We start from the raw sequence: 17159 nt of genomic DNA on the forward strand, positions 1-17159 counted from the left end.
CTCATGCCTTCAGTCTGCAGAGCCAGAGGCATCTAGAAAGTGATGCCAAAAGCAGACCAGAGTGCAGATCCAGGTGGGGCCAGGCAGAAGATGGGGTGAGGTCTCTGAACTCCCAACAAAGACCTACCTGTCTCTCCTTATCTGCACAATGTTCTGGCTCCGAATATGTCTCAATGACTGGTTCTAGGGAGTTCACTATCATCCTGATTCTGCAACACTGGGCAGGGCTTAGGTTGCCATGGTGAAGTCACAGCCAAGTCTTCCATGTGGTTCCATCATCTCCAAGATTTGGATCTGCAAACTGCTCTGTGCATACCCGATCCCACTCTCCATAAGCCTCCTCCTGGGTCAAGCTTGCAGAGGACATGGCCCCTTGCTTCATTTGTCCCCACCCCTGCTTCCAAGCTATCCCCTTGACTGCTGTCTTCAGCCTGTCCCCCCCCCCCCCCGTCACCTCTCATTTGCTGAAAATGCCACAGCTTCCATCACTATCTTTCTTTCACTCTGAGTCCTGTCATCACTTCTGCTAATTTGAGCATACCACACACACAGAGACAAGTCCGAGGACATCACAGCTTCATAGCATCTCCATTCCCTGGGGGGTGCTTTCTGCCATTCAGCACACACACACAATTGTTGGCATCATGTAGTAGTGTTTCATTGGAAGAAGTGTCGTTTTCCTTCCCAATTATAGTACCCATCACTTGGGTGACTGTCATGGTTCATCTTTGTTGTCATCTCAACTGAACTTGGAATCACCTAGGAGACACACTTCTGAGTGTGTCTTTGGGGAAACTTCTAGAGGGGTTTATGTAGGAGGGATGACTCATCATAAATGTGGGTGGCATTATTCCTGGGGTTGGGGTGACAGACTGAATAAAAATGAAAATAGGAGAAAGTGAGCTAATTGTGAGAATTCTGCTCCCTCCTTTTTTCCTAAGGATATAACATGATTAGCCACCTTATATTCCCGTTGCCAGCTTTCCCACCACAGTGGACCATGCATCCTTTCATTAACCATGAACCAAGTGAACCTTTCTTCTTTAAATGAAAAGAACTTCCCTCAGGCATTTTTATCACATCGAGGAGAAAAGTAATGTCAATGATCATCTAATTTCTAAACTGGATAACTTTTTTTTTTTTTTTGCATTAAGAAGACTCCAAAACAATTAGAAATTACCCTATTTAAAAATATTTGCTTATTGGTAACAATTTTTATTAAGGTCCCTAAGAAAATATTTGGCTTTCCATATCCATGGAGTCAACCAGTCTTGGATAAGAATATTAAAAAAACAAAAACATGTCAGTTGGGGTGAGGGACTAAGAGGAGTGGAGAGAAGGGGAACTGCAGTTGGGATGTAATGTATGAGAGAATAATAAGGTTTTTTTTTTTTTTTCTTTTAAACTTGTCAGCACTGAACCTGATACAAGAGAAAGTGGAAGACAATCCCAAATACATTGACACAGGAGACAACTTCCTGAACAGAACACCAATAGGTACTAAAATTGACAATTAATAAATGGGGCCTCATGAAGTTGGAAAGTTTCTGTAAGGCAAAGGATCCCACTATCAACAGAATAAAACAACAGCCTACAGAATGGGAAACGACCTCACCATCCCCACATCTGACAGAGGGCTGATCTCTGAAATATATAAAGAACTCAAGAAAGTAGGTATCAACAAACCAAATAATCTAATTTAAAAAATGGGTACAGATCTAAATGGTACAGGAGACCACTTCCTGAACATAACTCCAGTAGCACAGACACTGAGATCGACAATTAATAAATGGGACCTCCACAAACTGAGAAGCTTCTGTAAGGCAAAGGGCACAGTTGACAAGACCAAATGGCAGCCCACAGACTAGGAAAAGATCTTCACCAACCCTACCTCTGACAGAGGGTTGATCTCCAAAATATACAAAGAACTCAAGAAACTAGTCACCAAAACACCAAATAACCCTATTAAAAATGGGGTACACAACTGAAGAGAGAATTCTCAATGGAGAAAATCAAAAAGGCTGAAAGACACTTAAGAAAATGTTCAACATCCTTAGCCATCAGGGAAATGCAAATCAAAACAACTCTGAGATACCATTTTATGCCTGCCAGAATGGCTAAAATTAGAAACACTAATGACAACTTAATGCTGGAGAGGATGTGGAGAAAGGGTAACACCCCTCCACTGCTGGTGGGAGGGCAAACTTGTACAGCCATTTTGGAGATCAATATGGTGGTTCCTCAGGAAAATGGGAATCAGTCTACCACAAGACCCAGCAATCTCCCTCTTAGGCATGTCTGTTTGTAGCAGCATTATTTGAATAACAAGAACCTAGAAGCAACCTAGATGCCCCTCAAACTGAAGAATGGATAAAGAAGATGTGGCACATTTATACAATGGAATACTACTCTGCGGGGGAAAAAAAAACAATGGAATCTTGAAATTCACAGGCAAATAGATGGAACTTGAAGAAACTATCCTGAATGAGGTAACCTAGTCACAAAAAGAGGAACATGGTATGTACTCACTCATATATGGAGTTTGGACATAGAGCAAAGGATCACAAGCCTCTAATTTACACTGCCATAGAAACTAGGATACAAGGAGGAATCTAAACTGAATTCTCAACCGAAGTATCTCAAATGGCTGAGAAACACTTAAAGAGATGTTCAATATCCTTAGCCACCCAAGAAATGCAAATCAAAATGACACCGAGATTCCATCTTATACCTGTCAGAATGGCTAAGATCAAAAACACAAGTGACAGCTCGAGCTAAGGAGGATGTGGAGTAAGGGGGACACTCCTCCACTGCTGGTGGGAGTGAAAACTTGTACAATCACTTTGAAAGTCAGTGTGGCTGGGAACCAATACACCACAAGACCCAGCTATACCACTCTTATGCATATACACAAAGGATGCTCAATCATACCACAAGTACACTTGTGCAACTATGTTCACAGCAGCTTTATTTGTAAAAGCCAGAGTCTGGAAATAACCTAGATGTCCCTCAGCTGAAGAATGGATAAAGAAAATGTGGTACATCTACACAATAGAGTATTAAATAGCTGTTAAAAACTAGGACACCAGGAAATTTGAAGCCAAATAGATAGAAGTAGAAAAAAATCATTCTGAGGGAGGTAACCTAGACCAAGAAAAACAAACATGGTATGTACTCACTCATAGGTAGATATTAACTACAATAAAGTATATAACTATGCTACAATCCATACTCCCAGAGAGACTAGGTAACAAGGATGATTCATGGAGAGAGGGGACCCAGATCTACCTAGGAAGAGGAAATAGGAGAGATTTCAAGAGTGGACTGAGGGAGGGTGGGGATGGGAACATGAGTGGGGGGGGGGGTGGAGGGAGAAAGCCCTGAAAGAGAATACTAGAAAGTTGGGGTATTTCAGGGTCAGGAAAAAAAATCTTGCTCAAGGGAATCTCTCAGGAATGTATAAGCATGACCCCAGCTAAGACTCCTAGCAATAGCGGATATATAGTCTGAATTGGCAATCTCCTGTGACCAGATTGGTGCCTAGCCCAATTGTCACCAGAGAGGAGGCTTCATGTAGCAATTGATGGAAACAAATGCAGGCCCACAGCCACACATTAGGTGGAGCTTGGGGAATCCTGTTGAAGTGGAGAAAGGATGGTAGGAGCCTGAGGGGTGAAGGACACCACAAGAAAACTCACAGAACCAACTAACCTGGGCTCATAGGGGCTCACAGAGACTGAACCTACAATCATGGAGCCTGCATCGGACTGACCTATGCCCTCTGCATATATGTGACATTAGTGTAGCTTGGTCTTCTTGTGGGACTCCTAACAGTGGGAACAGGGGCTATCTCTGATTTTTTACTGGCTTTTGGAACCCTACTCCTCATACTGGGTCACCTTGCCCAGCCATGGGGAGGTGCTTAGTCTTATTGCAACCTGATATGCCATATTTTGTTGATATTCACAGGAGACATGCCCTTTCCTAAACAGAAAAGGAGGGTGTATTAGTTCAGGTTTCTGTGACCATGGCAACTCTTACAAGGAAAACATTTAATTGAGGGATCTCACAGTTTCAGAGGTTCAGGCCGTTATCATCATGACAGGGAGCTTGGCAGCATGCAGACAGATGTGGTATTGGAGAGCTGAGAGTCCTTGCAGACAACAGGAAGTCAACTGAGGGAAGCATGAGCAAAAGAGACCTCAAAGCCTACCCCCAAAGTGACATACTTTCTCCAACAAGGCCACACCTCCTAATAGTGCCTAATGGGGGCCATTTTCTTTCAAGCCACCACAGAGCAGGAGTGGATTGGTGGTGGAGGCATGGGAATATAGCCAGTGGAGAGAAGGGGAGGGACTGGAAGGAGAGGAGGGAGGGGAAACTGCTGCTGGGCTGTAAAATAAATAAATAGTTAAAAGAAACTGTCAGCACTGAATATAAGACTTGTTATTTTTCTAGAAAAAATACAATAATACAGTTTTTTGTGTATATGTATGTGTATTCACGTATGCAGGCATATGTGTGTGTGTGGGAGGTGCATGCACACATGTGTGCATCTATGTTTAGAGGCCAGAGGCTGATATGTTCCTTCCTTGACTCAACTCCATATTATTTGTTGAGATAGTCTTCCATTTGAACCCAGAGCTGACTGATTGAGCTAGTGTAACAAGCCTGTCTGTTACCAGGCATCCTGTCTCCACACCCCACATGCTGCTGGGATTAGAAACCCATCACCATGCTCATGTGGCACTTAATGTCGGTGCTGGGAGTCATGTTAGTCTTCATGCTTATATGGCAAATTGTTTTACCCATTGTCCATTTCCTCAGCCCAGGGAAATATGTATTACGTCATGTTCGGTATTACCAGTTATCTAGATAGAATGTAAATATATGGGAACGAGGATGTACAGACATCATACACAAATACTATACTTTTTTGTTGTTTCTTTTTTCTTTTTTCCAGAGACAGGGTTTCTCTGTATCTCTCTGGAGCCTGTCCTGGTACTAGCTCTGTAGACTAGGCTGGACTCAAACTCACAGACATCCTCCTGCCTCTGTCTCCTGAGTGCTGGGATTAAAGGTGTGCACCATCAATGCTTGGCTGCAAATGCTATACAGTTCTATATCAAGGACAAGAGCATCTGAGGATTTGGGACTCTTCGTGTGTGTGTGTGTGTGTGTGTGTGTGTGTGTGTGTGTGTGTGTGTCTAAAACCAATCCCCCTAAATACTAAAGGACACTATAATTATATTTCAAGAATACCTTCCAAAATACAATTTTGAAAAATTAAAATAACATATTTGCAAACATCCAAGCCATACAGAAAACAAGACTTTGTGTATATTATCTACATAGTCAAAAACAAGCAGAGTGATTGCTCCCTGGTCCTTCTCTACAGTTTAGTTTCTTAGCTGAGTCTGCCACTCACTGTAACTTCATGAAGACTGTACTCTGTAAGAGCTGTTTTCATGTTTTTAAATTGCTGACACCTTTTAATATATTCTGCACTGTAAACCAGAATTTTGTAGGTGCATATAGAAGCCAGAGATTGACATCAAGATATCCCCCTTAATTACCAATTTACTTTATTGAAATGGTCTCTCCCTGAATCTGGAACTGTTTGGGATAGATTGGCAGACTAGTGAGCCCCTAGGATCTACTTGGTTCTGCCTGTCTTCTAAGTGGTTGCTGGGAAGCCAAACTCAGGTCCTCATGCTTTCACAGTAAGTACCTTACCCACTGAGCATTTCCCAGGCCAGCCACAATGTTTTTAAGTAGTGCTGTATTGCTTAGGGAAATTAAGACATCTTATAAGCTTAGTGTTAATTCTGCTCACTGGATAATAGCCTCAATTTTAAAAATAAAAACATCTCAGTCCAAAATTAACCAAACCTAACATCTGTTATGATGTTTTTATTTGCAAGATTTCTTGTTTTCTGCCTCCAACTAGAGCAGTATTCATTACATTAAAAAAATTACTTATTTTTATTTTATATGTACAAGTGTTTTGCCTGCATGTCTGTTTGTTCATCACATGAATGCCTGGTGCCCATGGAGGTCACAGAGGGCCATGGATCCACTTGAAATGGAGTTGCAGATGGTTGTGAACTGACTTGTAGGTGCTGGGAATGGAACCCTGGTCCTCTGCAAGAGCAGCCAAGTGCTCATAATGGCTGAGCCATCTCTCCACCACACATTTCCATAAAATAAAATAAAACTTTAATAAATAGACATCCTTATTTAGGAATCTTCTCAATATTTTTTAAGTGCTGGGCTTAAAATCAAACACACTATGCATGCTGGTCAAGGACTCTATCACTGAGCTACACCCTGGTCATTTTTGTTTGTATGGTTATTTTATATTTTGAGACAGGGTCCATGAAGTTGACCTGTCAGGTCTTGAACTTGTGATCATTCTGCCTCAGCCTCTTGAGTAGCTGGGATTACAGGCATGTGTTCCCTTGTTCATCACTGAACATTATTTGCATGCATTGCATGTGTATTTTACAAGACAATAGACCAGTCCTTGGTGGAGGACATGAAGTTTGATCAAGCTCCTCCAACTTCATTTTAGTGCATACCCAGTGTTTATTGCTTTCTTTTTTGCAAGAAAAGGAATAGCAGAGGATGGCCCCACCCCAAACCTAGAGACTTCTCACCACATGATCAGAAAATTTATTAAACATTTATCTAAGCCACTCGTACATTCTCATGACAAATAAAATAAGAAATAAAAAAAAGAAATGTATGATCACATAGTTCTAATGAAAAATAATTAAAAAAACTCATAAAAGCTCAAATCAAACTGTCATAAGAGCTGTGTTCTGGGTATGTACAACTGTCAAAATGTGCAGTCTTCATGACAGTGCAACATTTGAACCCAACCCTTAACCTGATGACCAGCTTTTTAACAGGCAGGTTTTGAAGCATTTAAACTACTGATGGCAAAGAATAGTAACAACACATGCATTTCCTCAATCTCCAACCCAGCTCTGCCCACTTCTTCTGCCTCAGGAAGAGGGACAATGCCTCAGTTAGGCAGCCAACAGTCTTGACCTCAGTTCTGAGGCTGGGAGTTGAACTCTGTACAGATATTCTGGATGATCCTGGGGACAAATTTGTAGAGGTTGTCAAACTCATCCACAAAGAAGGAGTGGTCCCTGGCAGGGTGGGTGGCAATCACTTCCAGCTCGTCTTGAGCTGCCCATGCGATGCCTATTGCATATGTGATTACCCCTGTGGAGACAAAATGGCATGAAGCAAATGGCCCTGAGCAAAGGGACTGACAATGCATATTTTCCTTCTGGATTCCCCAAATCAGAAATATGCCAGAGGAAACAAATGAGAGAACCCCAACGAGACTCTAGTTTCTGGAAATATACTGTGATTATTCATTCAACAAACATTTTGAATATCACTCTAAACCAACAGCAACAAAACTAATACAGCTTTTGGCCTTATTTGAGCATAGGGTCTTTTACAGACACAATAAAAAAATAAGTAGTATGAGGCCATGCTGGAGTAAAATAAGCTCCTAATTCAATACCACTGGGTCCTTAAAAAAGGAGGGAGAGATGGAGACTGACACAGACAGTGAGTGATAATAGACAGAGGTCAGACAACCCAAGGGACTGAGAAAGAGTCAAGGATGGCATTACCCAGGGTCTCAGAGTGTGTATTCCTCCCAGTGACTGGATGCTGGGCATCTAATGTACAGAATGGATAAGAAGTGACTGTTTTACCACAAATTTGTGGTATTATTCTTTTTTTTTTTTCTATCTGTTGTCTAAGATGCAAGGAGCCAGCTGTGGGTTTTAATAAGCTTAGCTATTTGTTGGCTTTTGACTAAAGATGGGAAGACTTCACCCAGTAAAAACTACACAACTGCAATAGAAGATTGACTTTCTAGACCCCAAGGCCACTACTTTGGGGAAAAATTTCCATCAGCAACACAGATGGATGGTTACCCTAAATGGACTTGGTACCCCAAGGAACACAGTCCTCATTTCATTTTCAGATTGAATCTCAGATTGGTCACTAAGACATGAAACCACCCCAGGTCATTCAACCTCTTAACAAAGGTCTATAACTCCAAGTCCAGAGCATCTAACACTCTCTTCTGGCCTCCAAGGGCACTGCATGCACACGGTGTACAGACACACCTGCTGGTAAAAACATCCATACATATATACTAAAAAGTAAATAAATCTTTAAAAGTATATAGAATTTTGTTTGTTTGTTTTTTTCAAGACAGAGTTTCTCTGTGTAACAGCTCTGGCCATCCTGGAACTCGATCTGTGGACCAGGCTGGCCTTGAACTAACAGCGATCCTCTGCCTCCCAGTTGCTGGAATTATAGGTGTGCACCACCACTGCCTGGCATAAAAGTATATAGAATATTCTAAAAAGCAACTCAAATTACACAAAGATGAAAAACAACAAAACCAAGTGTGGTGCCAAGTTCTGCACTCCCCCTTAGAGCTCTAGTGATCAGTAGATCACTTTTCTGTTTCTTTCTTTTTTGTTTTTTTTTTTTTTTTTTTTTTTTTTTTGTCCTTTAGTGTTTTGAGACAAGGTTTAACTGTGTATCCTTGACTGTCCCAGAACCAGGCTGGCCTTGAACTCATGGAGATAAATTTGCCTCTGCTTCTGGAGTGCTGGGATTAAAGCTTGAGCCACCATGTCTGTCACTTTGTTTCCCTTTCTTATTACTTGAGGTTTTCTTCAAGCTTGTTATATTTTCACTGCACTTTTTAGGACAAGTACTATATGTACATGGGTTGTACAGGAGAAGTTTAAATCCAACTGATTTTTATAAATATTTATAAAATATTTTGTTTATCTTCCATGCTTTTAAATCTTTTTTGGCTTCTTAAGCATGTAACACAGTTCATGCATGTGCCACAACCTGAGTGTCTGGGCAGAGGACAATTTTGTGGAGTTAGTGCTCCATATTCATGTAGGTTTGGGGGTTAAATTCATTCTTAGACTTGCACAGCAAATGCTTTTATCCACTGAGCCATTGCATGAGCCCTCTTAGGAAATTTGTCATGGAAATCTTTGAAAATAATTTGAATCAAGAAATCCCCCAAAGGACCAAAATCTGGTTAGTAGTCATTGCCAAAAAGTAGTATTTTACATCTAGGTATGGTGACATGTATAACCCCAGTACTTGGAAGGCTGAGGCAGGAGGATTTTGTGTTTGTGGCAAGCCTGAGTCATATAGAAAAAAAAAAACACTCCTGGAAAAAAAAATCAAAGCAAAAATGAATAGCCACCTGCAATATTACATTTCTTTAAAAACAGTGTTATTCTGTAAAATGTACAAATATGATTTGGAGTTAATAAAGCGTGAGGTCTGAAATCTTTCATCAAGCAATGACTTATGCCCGCGTGGGATGGGTTTTAGGCCATAGGGTGTAAAAGGAAGAGTTACTATTCCATTCCCTTCAGGCTCTGGGTTTTCAAGAATACTTGAGGAACCAATAGGATGGATGACTCCTTTCAGCTCTGTGTCCTCCTCTTAGAGATGCCTGAACTGTTTTCTCCCTACCATTCTCCCTTTGGCTGTGAACACTTAAGATAAATAAATAAATATTAAGATCTGTTTATATATATGTGTGTGTGTGCATATTTGTGCCTATACACATGGGAAGTACCCATAAAGATCGGAAGAAGGTGTCAAATACCCTCAAACTGGTGTCTCAGATGGTTGTGGGCCACCATGTGGTGCTGGGAACCTAAACCAGATCCCCTACCAAATAATAAAAAAAAAAAAAAAAAAAAAAAAAAAAAAAAAAACAAGAGCTAACCACCGAGCCATCTCTCTAGCACCCTGTGTACATTTTCTTAAGTCCCAGACAGAACCAATACATTAAAAGGCAGTTCCTCATCATGCATCAACGACACTGGTCCTCTACCCCTTCAAGAAATGCTTTTGTGCCCACATTTATAGCAGGAGCACTCACCCTTCTGGTAGGCAGCCATGGCTGGGATGCGCACATCATCGTAGGACCTGCCATCAGTGATAAGGATCATTACCTTCCTCTTGCTGGGTTTGGACTTCTTGAAGAGCTGTTCAAGGGCATACTGGATGGCAGCCCCCGTGCTGGTGCCCCCACTCCAGTAACCCACCCTCCTGATGGCACTAAGGATGTCGTTTTTGCTGTTATACTTGTCGAACCCAAATTCCAGCCGCTGCTCATAGGTGTACTGCACGGCTCCAATGCGCGTGTCAGTTTCTGAAATCTCAAACTCCTTGCTGAGGTTGGCCACGAACTGCAGAACAGTGCGGAAATTGCTTGTCCCTACGCTGCTTGAGCCATCAATGACAAAGCCGATGTCCGCAGAGTTTAAACAGGTCTTGCTGCAGGCTAGGCGGTCTGTGTCGCAGACCCGCTTGACCAGGGGCTGCACGGTCTTGTGAAGGCTGAGCCAGCTCTGCACGTTGAAGGAGTAGAAGCCATTCGTTTTGCACACTGCCTGGAAGAGAGAAACGAAAGGTGAGGTCCACCTCAGCGGTCAAGTCCTTAAGCCTGCCACCATTACCCTTCACCACCAGGCAGGTTTTACAGAGTCATTCTTCTTGAATGAACTTTATTCCAGTTTTCTGCCTGGGTACCACTGAGGTCAAGACCCCTGCAGTAACATCTGGACTCGCTCCAGCCAGTTCCCTACCTTGGTAGAAAATGAGCAAATTCATCGGGAGATGTGCATTGTTGGCTTTAGCTTCATATTTATGCCTCTGCTGGCTCCTCAACTCATTTGTACTAGAACCCAGTCATAAGTGTGGCATTTATGGGTACCAACCATCATGGGGGAGGACTAAATTAAGTTTTTTTTCCTGATACACAAACAGGGATGTTTCCAGGTCAGCCCTGTTCCCTACGGAAAGAGGTCTATGGTTGATGAGTGGCCACACCTGTTGGATCCACTAGATGCTCCTACAATCTCTTATTTGATTCCCACTCTCATCCTGCAACAGGGACCCCTCATCATGAAACAAAGGGCTAGTTGTGAAGGGACATCCTTGACTACCTGAGATTGGAGCATCAGTTTTATCTGCCATTAAACTCCAAGCTTTGTCTGCCATGCAACCCTGCCTCCAGGTACATGAGTGTTTATTTGTCTGTGCCCAAGCTTGATGCAGAAAAGAAAAATCAGAGGGAATAGCACATAAAGCCTGATCAAGTCGGTTAGTATGTTCTTAGAAGTGACTGGGCTTGTGTCCTGAACGTGGACTATCAATCCTTGACCTATAGACCTGTGGGGGTCTGGGAGGGTCAAACTTCATGACTACAAATGAACTTGCATAATGACAAAATTATTTTAAGCGGGAAATAACTGAAAATTGTCCTAGGGAATATTTTGTATTGATGTATAAAAACCTAAATGTGGTTCATGAAACTTTCCACAGCTGAGGTGGATGAGTGCTGGGACAAAGCTGAGGGCAGGCTGGTGTGTAGAGAGGAGGAATCCTACCAGACAGCCTGTATAAAGTCATGGCAAGAGACAGTGGTGGTGCTGGCTGTGGACAGGAGATGGGTTTGGCTGGGACACAGTATATATGTAGAGATCCTATCAGGTTTGACCAGGAAGGTTGGTTGGGGTTCCAATCAAGGGTAACTCAGGTAATGGTGGAAATTTGGAGCAAGGAGCCTGGACTGGTAAGATGCTTCAGAGTAAACTGGGGAAACTCAGAAGGGCATTGGACCAGTGATGACGTACTATCTGAGGCATGGGAGGTAGTTTAGGACTGGATAATAACTGAAGGAGGAGAGCTGTAATGTGGGTATGAAGGCATAATTCTGGGATTCCACTGCCCTTGGGCAAGTGTGGGGCCACCCAGGAGTATCACAGGAACATGACCATTCTGATCTGGGAAGTGTAGACATCATTTGCTTTGCTTATCATGTGTATTCACTTGTACTATGTGCTTGTGTGTGTGTGTGTGTGTGTGTGTGTGTGTGTGTGTGTGTGTGTGTTGTATGAAGTCTACCTGACTGTTCAGTTGGGTTGCCCCGGTGCCATGAGAGGAGCAAGGGGAAGTTTGAAGTGAGACTTTGGGGACACTGCCCTTGTCCCCTGCTCTTAAGCTCCTGGTTGTACACTGAGAATAAGTGTTGGCTTTGAGAGCACAATTCCAGGTTCCCCCATGGGAGGCCCCACTACTTACTCAGGAGCTTCATGCACACTCTAGAAAACAGCTCTGAGCTCATCAGAACTTATCGGAGTGCCGAGGCTCCTGAACTCAGGAATCCCTGGACTTTTATGTACCTTGCTGGCAAAGTTTGGCTCTGTCACGTACTGCTTCTCACTTTCAGAGGCCCCCTCAACAGTGATGAAGAAGACATTGATCCCCGACTCTCTTGCCACTCGTGACACCTCTTCCACTTTGTCTGTGGACCAGCCGTCCACCATGACGACAGCCACATTGGGAGCACCACCCCTGTTCCCATTGGCTTTGGAAAAGAAGTTCTTGGTTACAAAGGAGATGGCACGGCCTGGAAGAAAAAGAAAAAGTGTGCTTGAAGTAATCGTGGTCATGATGAATGTAGGAACATATTACAGCAGCAGAGAGAGGTCTAGAAAAAAAACTCATTCCCTCTTAAGCTGTTTGTTTCTTCTTTCTCTTCCTCTGATTCTGATTCTTCTTATTTATTTACTTATCAGAGACAGGGTTTCTCTCTGTAACCCTGACTGTCCTAGAACTCATTCTGTAGACCAGGCTGGCCTCCAACTCACAGAGATCCTCCTGCTTCTGCCTCCCGAGTTCTGGGATTAAAGACACATGCCACCACCACCAGGCTGTTTCTTCTTTTTATACATTAAAGAAAAAAATCACTTTATTCATAGGTGCAGTAGCAGTCAATTCACTCACAATGTTGTACAGTCTTTCCTCAGCTTTGGTTTTAAACCCAGAGCTTCTGTCTCTTGTTTGAAAAGAGAAAGTTTTAGGGTTCAGCAAGCAGGGAAGAAAGACTTCCATGAGGTCAATGGGCCCCTTTCTGTCTGGGGTGGGAATAAGAGTATTAGACTCTTCTCAGGCTTTTAGACAGGCCCATGAAAACACAGGATGGGAGGGATCCGTTTGAAGCTACATTAGCCTCATCTGGCCTCTTACAGTCTAAAGAGCCCAGTAGTCCAGCTATTATATGACGAGCTATCTTCCATAGTTAGTGATGCCTTTTTTCCAGTCCTAGTTGTCCGCTGGCCATGGAAAGGATGTACCTCCTAGAGACAGAGAGGCTGGATTCTAGCCCTAGCTGTGACAACTGCTGACCCTGTAAGTCATTCAGGGTCCTGGGGCCTAGATTTCCAGATCAACAGCCTGCTTCAGCCGAGTGTCACAGTTATGAGGAAGGATGGAGACTCTGGCATGCTTTTCTCATGTGTGTATTTCATAATGTAAAAGTGTCTCAGGACATTTTCAACTAGTTCAACTCACTGTTCTGGTTTTCCAGAATTTTCCCAGTTTTACCATTGAATGTCCTAGGTCCTTCTGGGGATACTGAAATGGCTGGCTGATTTTGAATTAGCACAACTGCACATAGCATGGGTCTTAATTTAGATCTTATGGATCCTGTGTGTGTGTGTGTGTGTGTGTGTGTGTGTGTGTGTGTGTGTGTGTGTGTGTGTGTCCCCTGAAGGGAGTTTTTGTGCATTTGAATACATAAAAGGCCACAGTTTCTAGGAGATCCCCAAATGAATTCTCATTTCAGTAACAGTTAAACTTGCCTTGTTTAGACTTTAGAACTAACACAGTTCTATTCAGTTCTCTTCTTGGTTTGCTCAGGATCCTGGCTTCCCTGGCTATCTTACCTGTCAATTAAAAGCAGCAGATGACTGCATTCAAAGGTGTTGGAGAAATGCATTAGACTACCCATGTGAACTGGCTGCAGAGATGCCATTATAAAGAGAAAAAAAATATGGCTGTTGAGAACTCGAGGCTTAAGGTAGCCAGCAGTCAGTCCCTTCCCACATAACATCAAGCACTCAGCAATGTGCATGAGTTGTAAGATGCTGTAAGATTTCTGCCACCAGACAACCTTAAATATGGAGGCCACAGTAATCAGTGCTCCACATACATTCCATCCACCATGAAATGAGAGACTGAAATTTGATAGCTGGGTTACCCATAGTCCTTTGTGTCTTAGTTCACTGAATTGATGCACTTGAAGGAGGTTTAGGAGATGAAAGCAAGGCAGGGGCTGTGACTTTGTTTCTGCTATTTCCGCTGACGAAACTGTGGTGTGTTTGGCTTCGTTGGTTCTGTGTTTGGTTGGTGTTGAGGAGTAAGGGTAGAGCTTGCTTGTGTGTGTGTGTGTGTGTGTGTGTGTGTGTGTGTGTAACAGAGAGAGAGAGAGAGAGAGAGAGAGAGAGAGAGGGAGGGAGAGGGAGGGAGGGAGAGGGAAAAGGAGGGAAGGAGAGAGAGGGAGAGGGGGGGAGAGGGAGAAAGGGAGGGAGGCACTAGCGTTGTGAGCTGTGCATGCCACTCCACTCCTTCATCATGGTAGCATTCTGGCTGGGTGCAGGTTCACGAAGAGGCCTTTTTGACAGAATGTGAAAACTGTTTCTCTGACATTGGAGGAAGTAGCAGCTTCCTTACTGGCCCTTGCTCTGCACAGCACCTTGAGAAGTCCTTCTGAACACTTGAGCTGCAGTGTGCTTCCTCAGCCCTCTCTATGCCCCTCCATGAACCACACCCCCTTGGACTTCTAGTGCCACTTGTCCCTTCTAAGGTTCAGATGTCACAGGAAACTCATCTTCAAACACAGGACTTGCTTCTCTTGGCAGTCACCATTACAACCACTTTGATGAGAGAAGGACCCCCGGAGGGAACTTCTGAATGGAATAGTGTCAGACTTTCATGCTAACTGGTTGGTAGCTTCTAGGCCGACCACAAAGTAGTCACGACAGCTGTCCTGTTAGTCCCGAAGAATGTGGCTGCAACCCAAAGAAGCAAGGAACTCTGAGGCATAGGTGTTCTGCTCATTCTTGCACCTGAATCCAGGGAAATACTTTAGGAAAGATACAGAGGGTATGTGTCATTTCTTGATGGATTATTTTTTTCTCCTCCTCCAATATAGAATATTATAAGACAGTCACATAGAAGGTGCACCATGGTAACCAGGCAGAATAACCCGAATCTGGGTCACATACCTACATTAGAAAGGCCTCCTCTCTGGGTAATTTTCTCTATAGCTGCCTTCATATCTTGAGAATTCATGTGGGTTTTGAGGTTAAACTGGGTAGCAGGGCTGTCTCTAAAGAGAACAAGAAAGAAAAGTTGGCTAGAAAGTTATTCCCTTCAGAGGAAGGAATAAATCATGGCTGATGCCTTCATGTACAAATAAAATGGGTGCTGGGAGAAACCCTGAGTCTGTGTTCATGAAGTGTTCCAAGGCAGACACGGTGATGACTGATGACGAGGCATGGAGGATGGGCTCCTCCACAGGGGATATGGGGACTGCAGGATGCTTGGGACAGACTTGGAAGGCTTGAGTTCTACTTTGGACTGTGTCATGTCATAGCTGTGTAATCTTTTTGCTTCTTCTTAGAGCAGGGAGAAAAGTTGTCTTTAGTTTATCTCCTCAGTAATGAACTTCCTTTTCTTTTATTAGTTTTGTTGTTTGACATCTTACACACACACACAATATATATATATATGTATGTATGTATGTATATGAGTATATAATGTATTTTGACCATCTTCCCTCCTCTAACACCTTTTATTTTCTTCCCATTCCTATCACTGTCATCCATACCCCATCCAACCTTTACTGGTTCATTTCCCAGATTTATGCCTTTTTTGCTTGTTGTTGTGATCCATTTGGTTTAACTAGGGCCACTGTGTGATGACTAGGTTGCAAATGTCTATGAGCCTGGTGGGGTCATCAGAGAGTACATAACTCAAGACAATGATTTTTCCACTCAATCTAGCTATATAATCTTGAAGAATCATTTAACTTCAGCAGAGAGTTCAACTTCCTCAGAGATAAAAGCATTATAAAAACATAAACATAATACCATAACACAACAATTACATTGCTTATAGCAGTGACTTTTCAATGTCTCTGGATTGCCTAGATCCTCTGCAATAAGAGCCTTAGATTTTAGCCACTCCGTGGGTGGTCAGAGACCTATTGGCCATGCCCTGGGTGCCCCCTAGCACTGAAACCAACAATGAATAGCCAGAAAGACCACTGTACCTGTCTCACCTTGTGACTCCCGCAAGTAGGTGACATGACTGAAATTCCATGAGAAGGTCATTGCCATCTTAAGACAGCTGGAGCAGATCTGGAGCAAGTTCACTGGTGAGAAGGAATCATGACCCTTCTCTAGAAATGAGTACGAATGCGTGGGAGAGCAATGAGAACAGGTTTGGAACTGTCATATAGAGGGTGTGGAGGAGTGCCAGAGGGTGAAGTTTCTTCCAGGTGTGTGTGCACCCTCAGTCATGGTGCAGCAGGGATGTGAGATGAGCTCATATCTCTGGAGGCACCAACACTCATCCAAAGGCAGAGCCCCCAAGCACACATCCTATACAGCTACAAAGGCTGCATCCTTCAATGAGCCCTCGCTTTGTTCAAAGATGCTGTCATCTTGAAACTCTTAGCTTTTGAACCAGGGAGCCTGCAAATTACAGTGCTAATACAGGCTATGGGACCAAGTCTTTCAAAAGCTTTACCATAAACAACCAAAGCTCAGTACTGAGCAGCTGCTTGGGCAGTTTTGGGTGAATACTCTGAAGTGCCTGGTAGTGTGCTCTTTGCTTATCCTTGATACCCCAGCATGGTCCACAGGGAAGTAGCCATCAGGATGGACTTCAGACTGAGAAGGCATTCTCTGCCTCCTCCCCATCCTTCCTCCTTCCCTATTCCAAACTTTGCTCTATGTCTCAGGCTGATCTTAGTTATGTCCAGAAGGTATACTTATCTAAGTGGCAGGTGACAATAGTCTGAAGGGCCCTCAACCTTCAGAGAAGTTCAGGAAGTGGTGTTTCACCTCCAGCTGTTGACCTCAAACCCCACACACTTATTCACATAACCCTCATGTTCCCATCCCTCATGTCCCAGCAGTTCTACTGGCCTTAACTTTTATTCATGATTCTGTTATGAAATTCCATTAGCTGATGCAGAGCCAGTAATAGCATGCCAG

At 43.2% G+C, this 17159-nt stretch overlaps 1 protein-coding gene across 1 annotated transcript in view; it reads right to left on the minus strand.

The window, feature by feature from the left end:
* Nucleotides 1–6804: 6804 nt before the first annotated feature.
* Nucleotides 6805–17159, minus strand: part of Vit (vitrin) — a 122671-nt gene continuing 112316 nt past the window's right edge. Inside the window, exons 11-14 of the mRNA XM_051177898.1 lie at nt 15162–15265; nt 12276–12502; nt 9968–10481; nt 6805–7236 (exon numbers count right to left, since the gene is read on the minus strand). Coding sequence (XP_051033855.1) covers nt 7058–7236; nt 9968–10481; nt 12276–12502; nt 15162–15265 — 1024 coding nt within the window. The 3' untranslated portion in view covers nt 6805–7057. The remainder of the gene's footprint in view (nt 7237–9967; nt 10482–12275; nt 12503–15161; nt 15266–17159) is intronic.

Source organism: Phodopus roborovskii, unplaced genomic scaffold, assembly GCF_943737965.1.
Source record: "Phodopus roborovskii unplaced genomic scaffold, PHOROB, whole genome shotgun sequence".
NCBI classification, from domain to species: domain Eukaryota; kingdom Metazoa; phylum Chordata; class Mammalia; order Rodentia; family Cricetidae; genus Phodopus; species Phodopus roborovskii.